The sequence below is a fragment of the Staurois parvus genome, unplaced genomic scaffold, assembly GCF_062004578.1.
Source record: "Staurois parvus isolate SC_StPar_1 unplaced genomic scaffold, SC_StPar_1.0 ptg000293l, whole genome shotgun sequence".
Classification (NCBI taxonomy): domain Eukaryota; kingdom Metazoa; phylum Chordata; class Amphibia; order Anura; family Ranidae; genus Staurois; species Staurois parvus.
Genome location: NW_028318089.1, coordinates 2,282,058 through 2,299,741, shown reverse-complemented (window position 1 = coordinate 2,299,741; position 17,684 = coordinate 2,282,058). Strand labels below are relative to the sequence as shown.

Here is a 17,684-nt window from a genome sequence, read left to right as displayed (position 1 = left end):
TGTATCATTAAATTGTGTTTAAAGGTAACCCTGCTGTTGTGTGATCTTTCCATTGTTTTTCAGTGCATGGCAGAAAACAATGAGACCCAAAAGGTACATAGCCTATGTGGACTCGATATACAGTCAGGTCCATAAATATTGGGACATCAACACAATTCTAACATTTTTGGCTCTATACACCACCACAATGGATTTGAAATGAAAATAACAAGATGTGCTTTAATTGCAGACTGTCAGCTTTAATTTAAGGGTATTTACATCCAAATCAGGTGAACGGTGTAGGAATTACAACAGTTTGCATATGTGCCTCCCACTTGTTAAGGGACCAAAAGTAATGGGACAATTGGCTTCTCAGCTGTTCCATGGCCAGGTGTGTGTTATTCCATCATTATCTCAATTACAATGAGCAGATAAAAGGTCCAGAGTTCATTTCAAGTGTGCTATTTGCATTTGGAATCTGTTGCTGTCAACTCTCAAGATGAGATCCAAAGAGCTGTCACTATCAGTGAAGCAAACCATCATTAGGCTGAAAAAACAAAACAAACCCATCAGAGAGATAGCAAAAATATTAGGCGTGGCCAAAACAACTGTTTGGAACATTCTTAAAAAGAAGGAACGCTCCGGTGAGCTCAGCAGCACCAAAAGACCCGAAAGACCACGGAAAACAACTGTGGTGGATGACCGAAGAATTCTTTCGTGGTGAAGAAAACACCCTTCACAATAGTTGGCCAGATCAAGAACACTCTCCAGGAGGTAAGTGTATGTGTGTCAAAGTCAACAATCAAGAGAAGACTTCACCAGAGTGAATACAGAGGGTTCACCACAAGATGTAAACCATTCGTGAGCCTCGAAAACAGGAAGGCCAGATTAGAGTTTGCCAATCGACATCTAAAAAAGCCTTCACAGTTCTGGAACAACATCCTATGGACAGATGAGACCAAGATCAACTTGTACCAGAGTTATGGGAAGAGAACAGTATGGAGAAGGAAAGGAACTGCTCATGATCCTAAGCATACCACCTCATCAGTGAAGCATGGTGGTGGTAGTGTAATGGCGTGGGCATGTATGGCTGCCAATGGAACTGGTTCTCATGTATTTATTGATGATGTGACTACTGACAAAAGCAGCAGGATGAATTCTGAAGTGTTTCGGGCAATATTATCTGCTCATATTCAGCCAAATGCTTCACAACTCATTGTGCACAGTGCAGAAGGACAATGACCCAAAGCATACTACAAAAGCAACCAAAGAGTTTTTTAAGGGAAAGAAGTGGAATGTTATGCAATGGCCAAGTCAATCACCTGACCTGAATCATGCATTGAGCATGCATTTCACTTGCTGAAGACAAAACTGAAGGGAAAATGCCCCAAGAGCAAGCAGGAACTGAAGACAGTTGCAGTAGAGGCCTGGCAGAGCATCACCAGGGATGAAACCCAACGTCTGGTGATGTCTATGCATTCCAGACTTCAGGCTGTAATTGACTGCAAAGGATTTGCAACCAAGTATTAAAAAGTGAAAGTTTGATTTATGATAATTTTTTTGTCTCATTACTTTTGGTCCCTTAACAAGTGGGAGGCACATATGCAAACTGTTGTAATTCCTACACCGTTCACCTGATTTGGATGTAAATACCCTCAAATGAAAGCTGACAGTCTGCAGTTAAAGCACATCTTGTTCGTTTCATTTCAAATCCATTGTGGTGGTGTATAGAGCCAAAAATGTTAGAATTGTGTTGATGTCCCAATATTTATGGACCTGACTGTATATGGAGCACCATTTCACTAAAATTCACCAGAAAGTTTTTTTTAATGTAATTTTTGCGGGTGACGTAAGGAAACACACCAACCAGAACAGGAAAAGAAAAGTAATCTCTTGTATGGGAACACCAATGATGGCATTTAAAATTTGTCGAAAGAATATATTTAACAAGGACAGAGACAGCATTCAGACCTTGTTGACCAAAGTTTTAACCCTTCCTCGCTCTATCCACATATAAGGAAAAAAATTTGAGCTTTATATTTTGAAATGGCAAAACCAACAATAATTTTTTTCCCTCCCTCTCTTCAGGCCTTCGTTTTTCTTTGGCCCTGAAGCAACTCCCAAGAAATTCAAACTCTTGCACCCTGACTTTCTGCTGTATATCCGAGACAAGTAAGGAAATACTTTTTTCGCTTTCCATTCTCTTTAGTGTAACATTTTTTTTTAAATGGTACCAAAGGCATTCTAGCTCTTGTGCTGTTTAGTCTTTGGCTCTTCTGTCATCTTAAATTGACTGATGAGTTTGTTTTATGTAATAAAAAAGTGGTAGTAAAACTTTTTCCTAAAGAAAACCTATACTAGTCTCATACCTGCAAGACAGGCATTGATATCCATTAGCAGTTATCACCAGGTGCCTGCATGCAGATTTATCCCATTCTCAGAGTTCCCCTAAAATTATGGACATTTTAACTTCACCTTAGAATTTGGCATATGGCCCAATTCTTCTGTGCATAGTGTATTCCTATTGGCCCACCATTATGATGGGCAACCTCACTATGAAATAGCTGAAGTTGAAATTTGCATAATAGAACACCACAGGCTTCGGAACTGTCAAGGTGCTCTTAGACAAAGTTGATTCTGTCTGAAAGCATTTGGAGGTGGCAGCTAATGAATGAGAGAGTGTCTGTTCACCAGGTGAGGTATATTCATAACCTATCACATGTTTATTTAGAGAGGTTGCTACATACATTTCGGTATTTCCAGTAATCGATTCTGAGAGAACTATTGTCTACCTACATACCATTCAACAGAACTCTCACAATGCAGCAACCTGACAGTATGGTGTCATGTCTGGAATTCAGCTAGGCTTGTTCATGGCTTTATACAGTGATGGCATTTCAGATAAAATCAAAATATGTAAGGAAGTGCAGCACACAACTTTATCATTGATGTCTTTGGGACAGGAAATAATTAGAAATAAAAAAGCCAGCAGAGGAGATAACCATTTTCTCCTATAACTAAAATTTAAAGGGAGACTATATTGCGTTAATCCTATTTTTGCAAAGGAACATTTATTGTGGGGTAGTCAAATAACGTGAGATTCTCAGAGCACTCTGGATTTTCTAATTATAAACAGTTGTCATTCAGATATTCTGTTTCTGTTTGAACCTTTGCTGACCGATTTGAGGGGGTATAAGAAGAAAGAGCCAAGAGTAAATGTGAGTCCTCACATTTATTTAATAGAGAAAATGCACAAAATCAGCATACATTTAATTAAAAAGGTTGTGGATGAAAATAACTTTTGCAGTAGATTTATACAATACCTGAGTGACATTAAAGCGAAGCTCCACCCAAACGTGGAAGCTGCGCTTTAAGGGCTGCTCTCCATTAAGGATTGGCACCGGCAGGGGGGGGGGGGGCTGGTACCCGAATTTGACAGGTACCCGCTCCCACTTCCGGTCCGATCGCCTAGGCGATCAGAAGCGGAAGGTGTCCTCCCTCCCTGTAGTCTTTTGGGACGCGTGACAGGTACCAGAAGACTACAGTACCATTCATGAAGTGCAGCGCTACATGCACATGCGCAGTGGGTACCCGGCTGTGAAGCCGCAAGCTGTCACAGCTGGGTGCCCACACTGAAGATGACAGCCGGTGAAACGGGCTGCGCGGGACACACCATGGGATCGAGTGACAGGTAAGTGGCTGGTTTTTAAAAGTCAGAAGCTGCAGTTTTTGTAGCTGCTGACTTTTATTTTTAGACAGGGTGAGTGGAACACCGCTTTAAGATTGCTAATGCATTGTACAGTGTGTGTCAGCACAGCCCTTTGCAGTCTGCATTAGGAGTGTGTGTGACAGGGTGGCAATGCAGGAGCACAATTCGGAGATAGCTGTCACCCTATAGCTATAACAGCAAGATTGTTAGATCAGTAGGTATTATTTTAAAGCTGGACTCCAAACACATACAAAAGGCTGAATTGAGTGCAACTCATTAATATATAATTACATGTATTTTTGTTAAATGCAGGCAGTGTAAATTCCTGAATTTGAATGGTATCAGCCTCTTGCAATTTCCTATACAGTAGAGCTCAGAATAGGAGAGGGAGAAGCAGCACAAGTAGTCAGTCAGTTGTGCTGACAATTAACATGCTGTTAGGAGAGTAGAATAACAGAGAAGTGAGATCATCAGTCCGATGTTTCTGTTTCACTGTCCATTCGCTGGATGGGTAGAAAAGGGGAATACAAAAGCTGTAAATGTTTATGAGCAGCAGAGAAGAGTCAAGTCTCCTGCTTGCCACACAGGACTTTGCTGTATGGCAGAGTGGTGTAAAGCTCAGAACTGGATGGACAAAAATGCAATTCATTTGTCAAGTAAAACTGATCCCTTATATGTACTTTATCTGTGATATTTGCTGTATGCTTGGAGTTCAGCTTTAAAAATGTGGAAAATAACTTTTAAATATTACACTAATATGTTAAAGGTTAGATGAGCATTTAGGAACTGAATTGGATCTACTTTAACCTCTTGTCCACCAAGATACATGTAGAAATGTCCTGATATTCAAGGGGTTAAGGCAGTGTTTCTCAACTCCAGTCCTCATGGACCCCCAACAGGTCATGTTTTCAGGATTTCCCTCAGATGAAACAGCTGTGGTAATTACTAAGGCAGTGAAACTGATCAAATCACCTGTGCAAAATAATGGAAATCCTGAAAACATGACCTGTTGGGGGTCCATGAGGACTGGAGTTGAAACACTGGGTTAAGGCGAACTCATGGCTGCCACTGCAGTTGTGAAAATGGTATTGATTTTAAGAGCCGACAAAGGGCTCTCATGTAAAAGAGACCCAGGCAGCTCTGGAGCCATTCAATCACTTGTACGAGGCTTTGAATGTGTGACCCCCACACCACTGTAGCTGGAGAAGCAGCAAATCAAGCATGATATGTGCTTGATTAGCTGCAGTGGAGGGCAGGATTGACATTGACCATCTAATAGATACTTCATGTATCCATAAAAAGGATTTGCACATGCTATCGCATAGGAGTCTTGTTAGACCCCTTGTGATAGCAATAAAGTTAAATAAAAGGAACACATTTTAAACATTGTTTAAAAATTATAATTAAATACAAATAATAAAAAAGATAAGAATAAATAATAAAAATAAAATTTAGACGCACCGCTGTCATTCCCATACATTCCCCAGTGCAAATGTGTAGTGTAGGGCATGCATGTATTTGTAAACATAAATTGTGCCATACAACTGAGGTATCACCACAAATTTTGGAGTGAAAGCAATAATTCCAGGGGCATAATTCACTGTTAACTAAAAAATTATACTCACCAATGGCTTTTAAAGCATCGCCTATGTAGAATTTCAAGAGTGCATGCAGTTGTAAGGCTTTCTATGTTTGGTATCGATTTACTGGGCACAATCCCATCTTTTTTATTTTGCCCAAAAAACTTTATAAAATATTGTGTTTCTTTCACTAAAATTTATTCTAGTGCACTTTCCCTGATAATATGCATTTAACCACTTCAATACCAGGCACTTTTACCCTCTTCCTGCCCAGGCCAATTTTCAGCTTTCAGCGTTGTTGCACTTTGAATGACAATTGCGCAGTCATGCAATACTGTACCCCCATGAAATTTTTATAATTTTTTTCACACAAATAGAGCTTTCTTTTGGTGATATTTAATCACCCGAGTTTTTTATTTTTTGCCTAAATAAAACAAAAAAAACTGAAACTTTTGAAAAAAAAATGCATTTTTCTTTGTTTCTGTTATAAAATTTTGAAAATAAATAACATTTCTTCATAAATAAAATGTATTCTGCTACATTTCTTTGATGAAAATACCCCAAATTAGTTTATATTATTTAGTCTGTAGGATTCCACAAACCAAGGTATATATACCTGACAATTGATCAATCCTGATGTACTGACGCCCCATCTCATTTCTTGAGGCCCGAAAACGCCAGGATAATACAAATACCCCCCAAATCACCCATTTTTGGAAAATAGACAGGTGTATTTAGTAGGAGGCATGGTGAGTTTTTTGGAGGTTGTAATTTTTTGTTACAATTTTTTGGAAAATGTGGAAGTTAAAAAAAAAAAAATCACAATTTCTTTTTTTTTTTTTTTTACATATCGTCACCAGTCCAGTACAGTGTTATTATATAACTGGTGTGGTGGTGATCAGAGACACTGACTGGTGACAGTATGTAAAAAAAAAATAATAATAGAATTTTTTTTTTAAAAAATGCAATTTTTTTATTTTTATACATAATTTTTTTTCTTTTTTTTCTACTATTTTTTTTCAACACACTGTGACCAAAGCAATACAGTGTTAACATAGTAACATTGAACTACTCTGGGCAAGTGATCAGTATTTTTTTTTTTGTAACACATTATGATTGATAATACCAATGTATTTCATTGATATTTGCAATCATTGTTACTGAATGAAACTGATTATGTTGTGATTAGCTGTGATTGGGCAAAGCTCATCACATGATACAGATGGGCTGTGATTGGCCCTGTCTGTATCATGTGACTGCTTTGACCAGTCACAGCTAACAACATAATTGTATACAATGGATGGCATGATAGGAAGCCATCCCTTGTATACAATTGCCATGTGATCTGCTGTGATTGGTCACGGCAGTTACATGACACTGGCAAGGGGCCTGTGTAGTGATGTCATTGGCTGTATCCCGTGGACACAGCCGTTGACAGATGGTGCCACTGCACGGGCCCCGCGGCCGCATGAGCGTCTCGTTTTGACAGGACGTCATATGGCGCCCAGTCACAACAAGAAGTGTTCCTCCCGGCCGTCATTCTGCTATAGGCCAGCCAGGAAGGTCTTAATGAATAGCTGAGCAAATATCGTGCAACATAAAAAATTGTAGCTGTCACCATTTTATTCCTCATGGTCTCTAAATTAATTTATAGCAAAACATGCAGATTTTAAGATGTGTGCAAAAAATTATGAAATTGCCCCAGTAGACAAGTGATTAAGCAAACAAAAGAGGGCACCAGCATCTAAGTGTAGAAGATATATTAAAAGGGTTAAAATGCGCTCACTGCATGGAAGGGGTTAAGCCGCTTGGCATCCAAAATAGGGTGAAGCCATCTAGGGAGCCGTAGGAGGTTGCAGAGGTCGGCAGGGATGCAGCTGGAGAATACCAGCTGTGCCCGGAAGCTTCTGGTCTGAGGACACTGTCATCCAGTCTGAAATGCAAGCCTGTAGTGATGTGGCAGGAGGGCTTCCGGGATGTGTCAGCCGTCCGCACCAGGCTTGGTTCCACTCGGCTGTAGTTGAATGGGTTCAGGTGCGATGCCACGTTCCATGTATCACGTGTGATGGGCTTGGTTACAAGTTTCAGGACTAAAGAACTACAATTTGCCAAACCAAATCTCCTGAGGTTTTACTTCTTTTAACTGTTGAGTTTTATTTCTTGTAAATACTGGCAACAAAGGTAAATGTCTTCAGTTTTATTCTGTTTGTGCCTCTCACAGACTTCTAAAATCAGAGATATTGGATACACAGTATGCTAACGTGTACATGCCAAGCACTGGGGGACTGATGCTGCTTACTGCCCTTCATACCTGTGATCAGGTAAACAGAAGACCGATGCATGCTGTTCTTGTATCAGATACAGTACATCTTCTATCCAGATCCTTATGTCTGTTTTTTTTTCTTTAGGTTGATGCATATGGATTCATCACCTCGAATTATAACCACTACTCAGACCATTATTTTGATAAAACAAGGAAAGAACTTGAATTCTATGCCAATCATGACATGCTCTTGGAAATGTACTTGTGGCAGAAGTTGCATAAATATGGAATAATGAAGCTGTACTATAAATGAAACGATACCGGTACTTTCCCATGGAACGCCTGTGCTGCTTCATCTGAGATAACCCCTATGGGGCAAAGACTTGATGGGGGAAAACTAGATACAATGAACCCAGAGACTTCTGTAGGAGAAGACTTCTTGGTCTGCAGTTGCCTCACCATTGCTAGGACTATGAAGACTTGTATGAACAGGCCCATAAATTAGGTCATCCTTGCACTATAAGCCAAGTAAAATTCATTGGCTTGGTAAATGTATTAATTACATTGTATAATTATTTAAGAGCCCATCCAGAAGATATAGTTTTGATCATATGCTGGCAGGACCTAGCATTAAATATATTTTTTCATGCTAAAAGATGTGTAGGTATAACAGAACTTCTGACAATGCCTTCACTGCTTTTCTCCCCAGAAGGATGGAGCAATCCTTGTTTAGCCATTGTCCAAAATCAGCATCTCTTTTCCCAGACTGAGAAGCTGGCCTAGAGATGACACAGTCTTGTAAATCCTGATGCCTGTACAGTTATTTTCTTCAAAATTCAGCCCCTGCTGCAGTCTTTCTTTTGATGACTTGATACAAAATTACAATGTTTGATCACTGGAGGAGAGACTGAGGAAATGCATACTCCTGCCTGCAGCAGATTGCTGACATCATTTCAGCCTAGGCAAAGTCACTGGTCTGGAGCTCAAAGCTAGTTGTTAAAGTTAGATTTTTTAAAACATTTCCTGTTGATGTTTATTGTGATATGCCAACAGTTAATTCATGTAGGCTAAAGATACTGAGAAATCCACTTTAATCATCCATGCGATGTTTACATATCTTACGGAATCCAACAGAGAGATCATGATCTGGGTTTAAAGATCATCTTCCTCCTGCAGTCATTATGAGAGATCTATTTCTCCCTGTTGAAATTTTAATTTCACCAAATCACATTATGCTGGATACAATGGGAGAAATTGGCCATTTCTCACAGAAATGTGTGAAACTGCAATGAAATGTGTGGACTGCACATCCTGCTGAGAGATTGCTAGAGTTCATAGATTATAAAAATAAGCAATTGAGAAATTTAATCCAAAAGCTTCCATTTCTGGCCTAAAGTGGAACTGAAATTGTAAATAATACACATATATATATATATATATATATATACATACACATACACACACATATATATATATATATATATATATATATATACACACGCATTAGGGAGAGGAAAGGGGATCAGTGGGGACAAATTAATGATAATTTAAATGCCATATGATAGATATCACTTTTGGGTTGGATTGCCCATTTAGCAATAGAAAAGAACAACCATGAAACTAGGAGAGTGAAAAGCAGGCTACAGTTACAAGAGAAATACTTTTGCACGTAAAATGTGTCTCCTTTATCAGTTGAAAACAAGGGGCTCTTGTTTGACAACCTTTTCTCCCAGTCAGTGTTCTACAACTCTGGTTACTGGATTTAAACAATAATTTACCATGAACACTAATGGGCTAAGAAAAAAAGTACTGAGCAGGAATGGCTAAGGCTGTCCATGTATAAGCAAGGATTATTATCCAATCAGTCTGTTAACCGAAAAACAGTTGTATGTTTACAGACAGTTTTACAAGCCCCCAACTCCTAGTCATCTGATCTCTAAGGAAAAATTGTTCACCTGTAATGGGATTTTCATGGATGATCGCTGTTGTTTACTGAAGATAAGGACGTTGCATGGGGTGGCCCCAGAATTCAGATGGAACAGTCAGTCATGTTTATGGAAAGAATTTTTATGTGAAATGTCTCACGACACTTCGGTGCTTCGTTTCATGTCTGGATTTGGGACTGTCATGTCACAATGAGATGGCAGCATTTGTACTACTTTACCGATTTCTTTTGGTATGTTGGTTTCTTGATGAAGGACTTTCCGGTGCGAAAACAGGAGAAGAAAAAAGTGTTTCCCCATACTGTCTGATGCCAGCCTTGATGAAAACGTAATCTCATCTGAATGCTTAACCTTCCCTTCATCTGAACACTAAAACATAATTTAATAATTAAATGAGAAAAATAATGTAATATAAATGACTTTCTGTGGGCAACTTGGTAAAAACTAGTCTTGAACATGCAATAACTATATGGCTGCTGGGGCTACCACAATCCACTAGTAAGCTGTCTCTTCTGCCGGAGGAGTAGGAGCAACTTCCTTTATGACATCATCCGTTCCTCCTCTTCACCTCGGCCAATCAGAGCCCGTCTAGTATTCAATGACAAACAATACAAGGCAGTTCCCATGTGGCAAAAGGATAGGAATGCCCAACTTTTTTATGTTTTATGCAGCAGAGGGAAGTTGCTTCTACTCCTCCAGAAGAGCATGCAGCATACTTGATGTATAGAATGTTAATACAGTGGATTGCAGGATCCCCAACAGCCAGTTATGGCATGTGCAGGATCAGTTTTATCAAGCTGAACCACAGTAACTATGTTATGTTACATCATTAATGGAGTTCTATTAGGGCTCATGTACACTGCAGCTGATAAATTGACGTTCAGGAGCTTTTTTGCATTTTTTTCAGCAGCCCCTGAACTCTCCCTAATGTTTTCCTATGTGTCCATGTACATTTACAGACAGTTGAGTTTACAGTTGTTTTTTTGAACACACCAAACTTGCGTTCAAGAGTAGATTTTATAAGTGTTTCAAACGTTTATAAGCATTTGCGTTTGGAAATTTTTTTAAACTCTTCCATTTCCAGATGCTGTCCAGAGCCTTTTTTCATCATGAAAAATCCATGCAAAACATTTTCCCGGTACTCAAATGGACCTGGTACACCATACTTTGAGGTTTCACATGAAAGAAAATATGTCAGACACTGCTGCAATAATTTCTGCACAGAAATGAGCTGGAACACATCCTAACACCACAAAAAAAAAGACAGCTAATCTCAACAAATACTGCTCTCTCTGCTTCTGCTCTCTATTTCTCTCAAAATGTCTGTAATAGTTAATTTTTTACTGTTTTTCAGTGCATTCTGGGCATTTTGGAAGGTCTCCTGAGGCTATCCTTAAAAAATGCAAACACTAATAAACGCGCAAAAACGAGGTATACAAACGCGGCTAAACAGATGTTTTTTAACCTACATTTTCCAGCAGTCAGTTTCCATCATACAGAAGTGTCCCGTGTACATGGGGCCTTATGCAGGCTATAGACGTTTACAGTCGTTTACAGGCAGTTGAGTTTACAGTCCTTTTTTTAGAACGCACCAAACTTGCGTTCAGGAGTAGATTTTACCAGCATTCCAAATGCTTGTAAACGTGGTTAACCGCGTTTAGAAGCGTTTTTTAACTGTTCCATGTCCAGATGCTGTCCAGAGCCTTTTTTCATCATCAGAAATGCATTCAAAGCATTTTCCAGGTACCCAAATCAACCCAGTACACCAGCGCAGTCAGTTCCAGGTTTCGCGTGAAGTAAAAAAATGGTAGAACATGCTGCATTATGCTCATGATGGGATCCATAGTGAATCCATAGTGAGTACAACCAGAAAAGATAGGTAATCTCAACACATACTGCTCTTTCAATTTCTCTCAAAGCTCCTGAAATAGTTAATTATTTACTATTTTTCAGTGCATTCTGGGCATTTGGGAAGGTCTCCTGAGCAGGGGCGGACTGACAAGTCATGGGGCCCCCGGGAAATAGGGGATCATGGGGCCCCTGTGTCCTTGCCCAAACTCAAAAAAGCCTATGAAAAAGGTACCAGGGGCATCTCATGGGGCCCCCTACTGACCCCAGGCCCACGGGCAGTGCCCGAGTTTCCAAATGGTCAGTCCGCCCCTTCTCCTGAGGTTATCTTTTAAAAACGCTTCTAAACGCAAACGCACATAAACGCGGTATGCAAACGTGGCTAAATGAAACCTTTTTTAACCTACGTTTTTCAGCAGTCAGTTTCCATCATTCAGAAGAGTTTTCCAAACGCCCCGTGTACATGAGCCCTTAACCTTCAACCTTCTCCATAACACTTAAAGTGAAACAGTACTTCTCTGCAATGGCAGCATATAAACATCTCTCATGACAGGTGTACTTTAACTGAACAACTAGTCTAAATGAACTGCTGCAAACTTTTTTAAATTCCTTCTCTTACACTGAGATTTAACAAACCATGATCCTGCTTTCTGTGTGCCTTATCTATTTTGTACTTGCCACTACTGAAGTTGTAAATGTGAAACTGATGACCTTTTAAAGGATATCCAATACTAAAAAAAAAATACAAAATATATAGAATCTTGCAGTTTACCAGTCCTTAGATGTGGCAGCTGCATTCGTAGATGCAGTGGAGAAGTGAGTGACAAAAAGGACAAGAAGTTTGCAGAATCACCAGGTGAAATTCAAGGAAAAACCCTGAACATTTTAATTGAACACCACATCTGAGGACCGATAAGCTGCGTTATATTACATTTATATTTTTGGGTTTAGATGCACTTCAACTACTGTTGCAATAAAAAGGTAACCTTAGGGATAATGTATTTTTTAAGTTTCCTCTTCATCAGTGTTTTAGGGAAAAAAAACTATTTTTAAATAAATATGTAAATAAGTAATTGTTTGTTTGATTTCTCGAAAAGAACAAATGAGCCTGTATGGAAAAATTTCTTTTTGATGATGCAGAATATAACAACGAATTTGTGGATGGATACCAAAGGGCTAAAAGAGTGGTCTTTATACCAGCTTTTTTTATAATAAAAATAATAATGTATGTACACCTTTAAAATCTGAAAAAACCTCTGACTATGGGCAGCGTAGGTGCAAGGTGAGTATATAGTCTTGGGGAGGGGAAGTGAAGTAAAGCATGCAAAGGAGATGTCCACTTGTGCATTATTTGGTCCTTTAGTTTTAGTTGTAGTGCAGTGCACTTTGTGATACCTGAGGGTGTCTATGTACTCCCGTGCCTACAATCTCATAGCTGTATATCTGCAGAGTGAGATCAAAGACACTGCTGCCTCAGACTGCTAGTCTTAGGAGATTCAAAGTGGGTTTTGGTGATGTCCCTACCGTGCTGTTCACTGTTCTACTTGCTGGAGGTTACTACATAAAGAAGTAGTGGTGCACCAAAATGAATATTCTGGTACCAAAACCAAAAATTCAGGATGCACTTGGCCAATAGTTTACAAAAAAAGTAATGTGGCTGGCAATTTTGCATTGAAGTCACTAAGGGGCGTTTTTGCATTGAAGTCAATAGGACACAATTTTGCATTGAAGTCAATAGGACGAGCAGGGGTGGACTGACCATTTGGAAACTCAGGCACTGCCCGAGGGCCCGGGGTCAGTAGGGGGCCCCATGAGATGCCCCTGGTACCTTTTTCATAAGCTTTTTTGAGTTTGGGCAAGGACACAGGGGCCCCATGATCCCTTATTGCCCGGGGGCCCCATGAGTTGTCAGTCCGCCCCTGAGGACGAGATTTTGCATTGAATTCTATAGGACACAATTTTGTATTGAAGTCTGTGGGAGGCAATTTTGCATTGAAGTCACTAGGGGGGTTTTTGCATTGAAGTCAATAGGACACGATTTTGAATTGAAGTCATTAGGGGGCGTTTTTTCTTTCAAGTCAGTGGGACGTGATTTTGCATTGAAGTCATTAGGGGGTGTTTTTTCTTTCAAGTCGGTGGGATGCAATTTTGCATTGAAGTCAGCTGGATGTGATTTTGCATTGCACTCTATGGGGTGCGGTCTTGCATTGAAGTCAGTGGGACACAACTTTGCATGGAAGTCTATGGGACGCAGCATGCCTTTATTGACACCTTTTTTTTCTGTTGGCAAAATCTCGAAAACCATATTTTTGGCTGATATATCGGTGCATCCCTACAAGGAATAAAAGCCTGCCTCTACCAAGAGACAGTGCAGAACCAAACAAAGCAAGTCAGTAATGGGGAAAAGGTCAGCTGCAGGGAGACCACAGGTAATGTTGAGATTTGTCCTTTAACCTCTTCCTGCCTATTCTGGGCACAACTTTCAGAGCTCAGCTCCTCTTTAAGGCCTCATTCATACAGACATATTAGGGATGCATAACATACAATTCTGCCTTTTTTTCTACACCCAGGAAGGCTGAGTACTGCATACAGCTGCACTTAGACATTAATGGCCTATTTAGTTATACGAATATTTTAGATACAACCACCACGCAATCAAAATTAATTAATTATAAATCCCACTAAGAATAATTTGAATAAAACACCATTAATCAAAATTACAAATAAATTCAATGTGCAGTGAAACAACAAAAGTCCATCATAATTTCTTCCACCTCAATAGAGTTTACTGTAAATTTTCCTTTCTACTATTAAATCCACCCATGTTCACACCACTCAAAAGTGCTTTCACCACTTTCCAGCAAGGCTGCTTACCCCAGATAATTGACCTGAGTTATAGGTCAAAACAGCGCCTTGCCCTTTAAGTGCACCAATCCACACCACTGTATAGCTGTCAAATCTTTACACGACTTCTCACCTCTTCATATAGATACTCATAGGAATAAAAAGAACTTCACAATATGTAAAACTCCAAATTACCGTTTATTAAATCTAAGCATGTGACACTGACAAAATAAGTGAACTATATCTAGTTCACACAGAATCAAGCGCCTCTTTAAGTTAATGTCGCCCTTAAGGCTGGGTAATGGCTTCAAATACCTCACCAGGATGGCTGACTTCCGTATCCTGTGCGTGATGATGTCATCTAGCCACACCCTTGATGCGTTTCGTCATCCAATTATGAGCCATTTGACAGCTTCATAGTGGTGAGGATTGGTGCCCATAAAGGGCAAGGCGCTGTTTTGACCTAACGCAGGTCAATTTTCTGTGGTAAGCTATCAGGAATGGACTCAGCACTGGTGGTGGGACTCACCTGCCTGGTGGGCTGCAGTACCAGAGCTGACCAGCGGGTGCTCTCAGCAGCCAGAAGCTCACACGTGCAATCAGCCAAACCTGGGGCTGATTGCAGAAAGGTGTATTTAAGGCATGACCAGGCCTGTGCTCTGGGCCTTGGTGTATGTTTTCCCATGAGCCTCTGTACCTGGTATCTTGTGTTCCTGCTTCGTTGCTGACCCGGCTTGATCCTGACCTCTGCTGACTGTCTCCTGTTGAACCCCTGGCTTGCCTGACCATCCTTCTGCCTGATCCCCTGTACCGTGCTGCCCGTGAGTTACTGAACCCAGCTTGTGACCTTGACCATTCTCGGCCTGCTCCTTTGGTACCTTGCTGCCCGCACGTTGCTGACTTGGCCCGTCTGACCACACTAACTACTCTGCCATCCATCCATCCTGCACGGATCCAGCCGTACCTGCACATACCTCTGGAGGATCCCTCTACTACTAGCAGGTGTACTCAGGGGCCGCGACCTGGTTCCTGTCTGCTCCAAGTCCATCCCCACCATCAGGGGCCCTGGTGAATAAGCAGACTGGGACTTAGACTCCGCGCCCTGGGGAATCCTGTCCTGAGGACCGCTAGAGGTACCACCAAACAGTCATTACAGAACCCTACGGCCGGCCTGACCGTTCCACCTCTCCAGCCCTGACTACGCCTGTGTTCCTGCACCTACTAAGATTAGTGGAAGGTTGGTTTGTTCACTGTGCGTTTATATATATATATATCTGGGTGGCTAATAATAAACTGTATTATACTGTACCTGAAACCTGCGTTTCCCTGTGTCAGTCCACACCTTTCTGGTCATTCCTAGATTCCTGACATAAGCGGCCTCACTGGAAGGTGGTGAAAGCACTTTTGAGATTAAGGAGCAGTGTGAACACGGGTGTATTTAATAGTGGAAAGGACAATTTAAAGCAGACTCAATAGAGGTGGAGGAAATTATGATGGACTGTTGTTGTTTCACTGCAAATTGAATTTATTTATAATTGTATTATCTTGATTAATAATGTAATTTGTTTTATTCACATTATTCTTAGGGGGATTTACAATTAATTCATATTGATTGCTCAGTTTTTGTATCTAAATTAATCAGATATTTTGGGTGTGGGATCACATGACATTAGCTGTTGGAATCAAATCAATATATTGAGTATGGATATGCACTAAATTTATATATACATTTATATTTTTTAGTGGCAGCGTGGGAGATTTTGAATCTGTTATTTCTTTATACACTGGCACACGCATTAACCCATGTGTAGTGTACTGACATTCCTTGAATGCAGTCTTTCTGTGTTTAGGAATTGTGTCCATACGCAAGTTTTCTGTGTGTACTGGGGCATAACCACATACAGCTATGCAAAGCCATTCATGTCTATGACCAGCTTTATGAAACACCTGGACTAAGTATTTTACATTTTATGCCCCTAATGTGCCCATATCCATGAGCTCAATTGTCAGCCTTGTACGTATGCAAATAACAATGCAAATACCCACAGCATATTTGTAACTATTAAAATTAATACATGAACCAATCAAAACAGCGATGCCAAATATATAACAAAATGAATTGTAAGGAATAATTTGCAATATGATTTGTAAGTAATCCTGTAAGCAAAACATATGTAAATTGTAATGCTCATGCCTGGGGATCCCATTGGTATCATGTGAGTGAAGATGAAATGCAAACAACAACACAGACTATAAAAAGTAAGGCAGAGTGACAAGAATCAATATTTGTATGTGTATTTAAATACACTTTAACCACTTGCCCTCCAGAGGACTTACCCCCTTCCTGACCAGGCCATTGTTTGCGATACGGCGCTGCGTCACTTTGACAATTGCGCGGTCATGCAACGCTGCACTCAAATGAAACTTATGTCCTTTTTTCCCACAGAGCTTTCTTTCGGTGGTATTTGATCACCTCTGGGTTAAACAAAAAAAGACCAACAATTTTGAGAAAAAAAACTATTTTTGACTTTTTACTATTAAACATGTCCAGTAAAAAAATGTTTAATAAATCAAATTTCGTAATAAATTTAGACCAAAATGTATTCTGCTTCATGTCTTTGCTAAAAAAAATCCCAATACGTGTACATTAATTGGTATATATACTGGAACTGCAAAACTGCGGTGGGCATTTTGACACTGGGCGGGGGGGGGGGGGGGGACTGACTAACATCCCCAGTGACACTAGTACAGTGATCAGTGCTAATAAAAAGCACTAACAATGTACTAATGACACTGGGCAGGAAGGGGTTAATATCTGGGGCGATCAAAGGGTTAACTCTTTTACTAGGGAGGCATGCTGGTTATGCTATGCAGAGCAATACAAAGCAGTATGCAGGAGCTGGCAAGGGAGACCTCTCCCTCGTCAGTGATAACTCGGCGATCGGCGGGTGCTGGCGGGGAATCACCGGCCGGGACCTGATGATCAACAGCTGAGGCTGGCAATAGTGGAAAGGGTAGGGCGCGTGCACGCCCCTAACCGGAAGTGCAAAATCACGTAAATATACTCATAATTTTGCGCAACCCTGCCACCCTGTAGCGGTATTTCTGCTATAGTGCGGTGGGCAAGCGGTTAAAATTGTCAAACAGAATGATACAAAGCATGTGTTTAGTTAGGAGTGATACTGTGTGTAAGAGAACGATTACAATAGGACAAAGCATATCAGAAAAAACCAGCAACAGCCTGTATGCCATTCATTGACAGCTGGTGAAATAATGTAACAAACGGCCTCAGAAAAATATCCATGTACCATTTCAAGTCCATGGGAGTTAGGACTGTTTTTTATTCTCATGATAGAAATGCACTGTTCAAGTGAATAAGTACAATAGGGATTTCAATTCTGTCCTGTCTCTTACTTTTTACAGGTATACAAAGCGAAGAAAACTGGTGCTACAAGTTCTAGGGATTGCTGAACCTGTACAGGCATATGGAGTCATGTCCCAACACGAGGCAATAGGAT

At 40.3% G+C, this 17,684-nt stretch overlaps 1 protein-coding gene across 1 annotated transcript in view; it reads left to right on the top strand.

Annotated features, from left to right (window-relative positions):
- The window catches only part of ST6GALNAC2 (ST6 N-acetylgalactosaminide alpha-2,6-sialyltransferase 2), a 103,135-nt gene extending 90,740 nt beyond the window's left edge, over positions 1-12,395 (top strand). Inside the window, exons 9-11 of the mRNA XM_089682660.1 lie at positions 2,068-2,151; positions 7,490-7,589; positions 7,677-12,395. Of these exons, the coding sequence (XP_089538786.1) occupies positions 2,068-2,151; positions 7,490-7,589; positions 7,677-7,844 (352 nt within the window). The 3' untranslated portion in view covers positions 7,845-12,395. The remainder of the gene's footprint in view (positions 1-2,067; positions 2,152-7,489; positions 7,590-7,676) is intronic.
- The last annotated feature ends 5,289 nt before the right edge of the window (positions 12,396-17,684 follow it).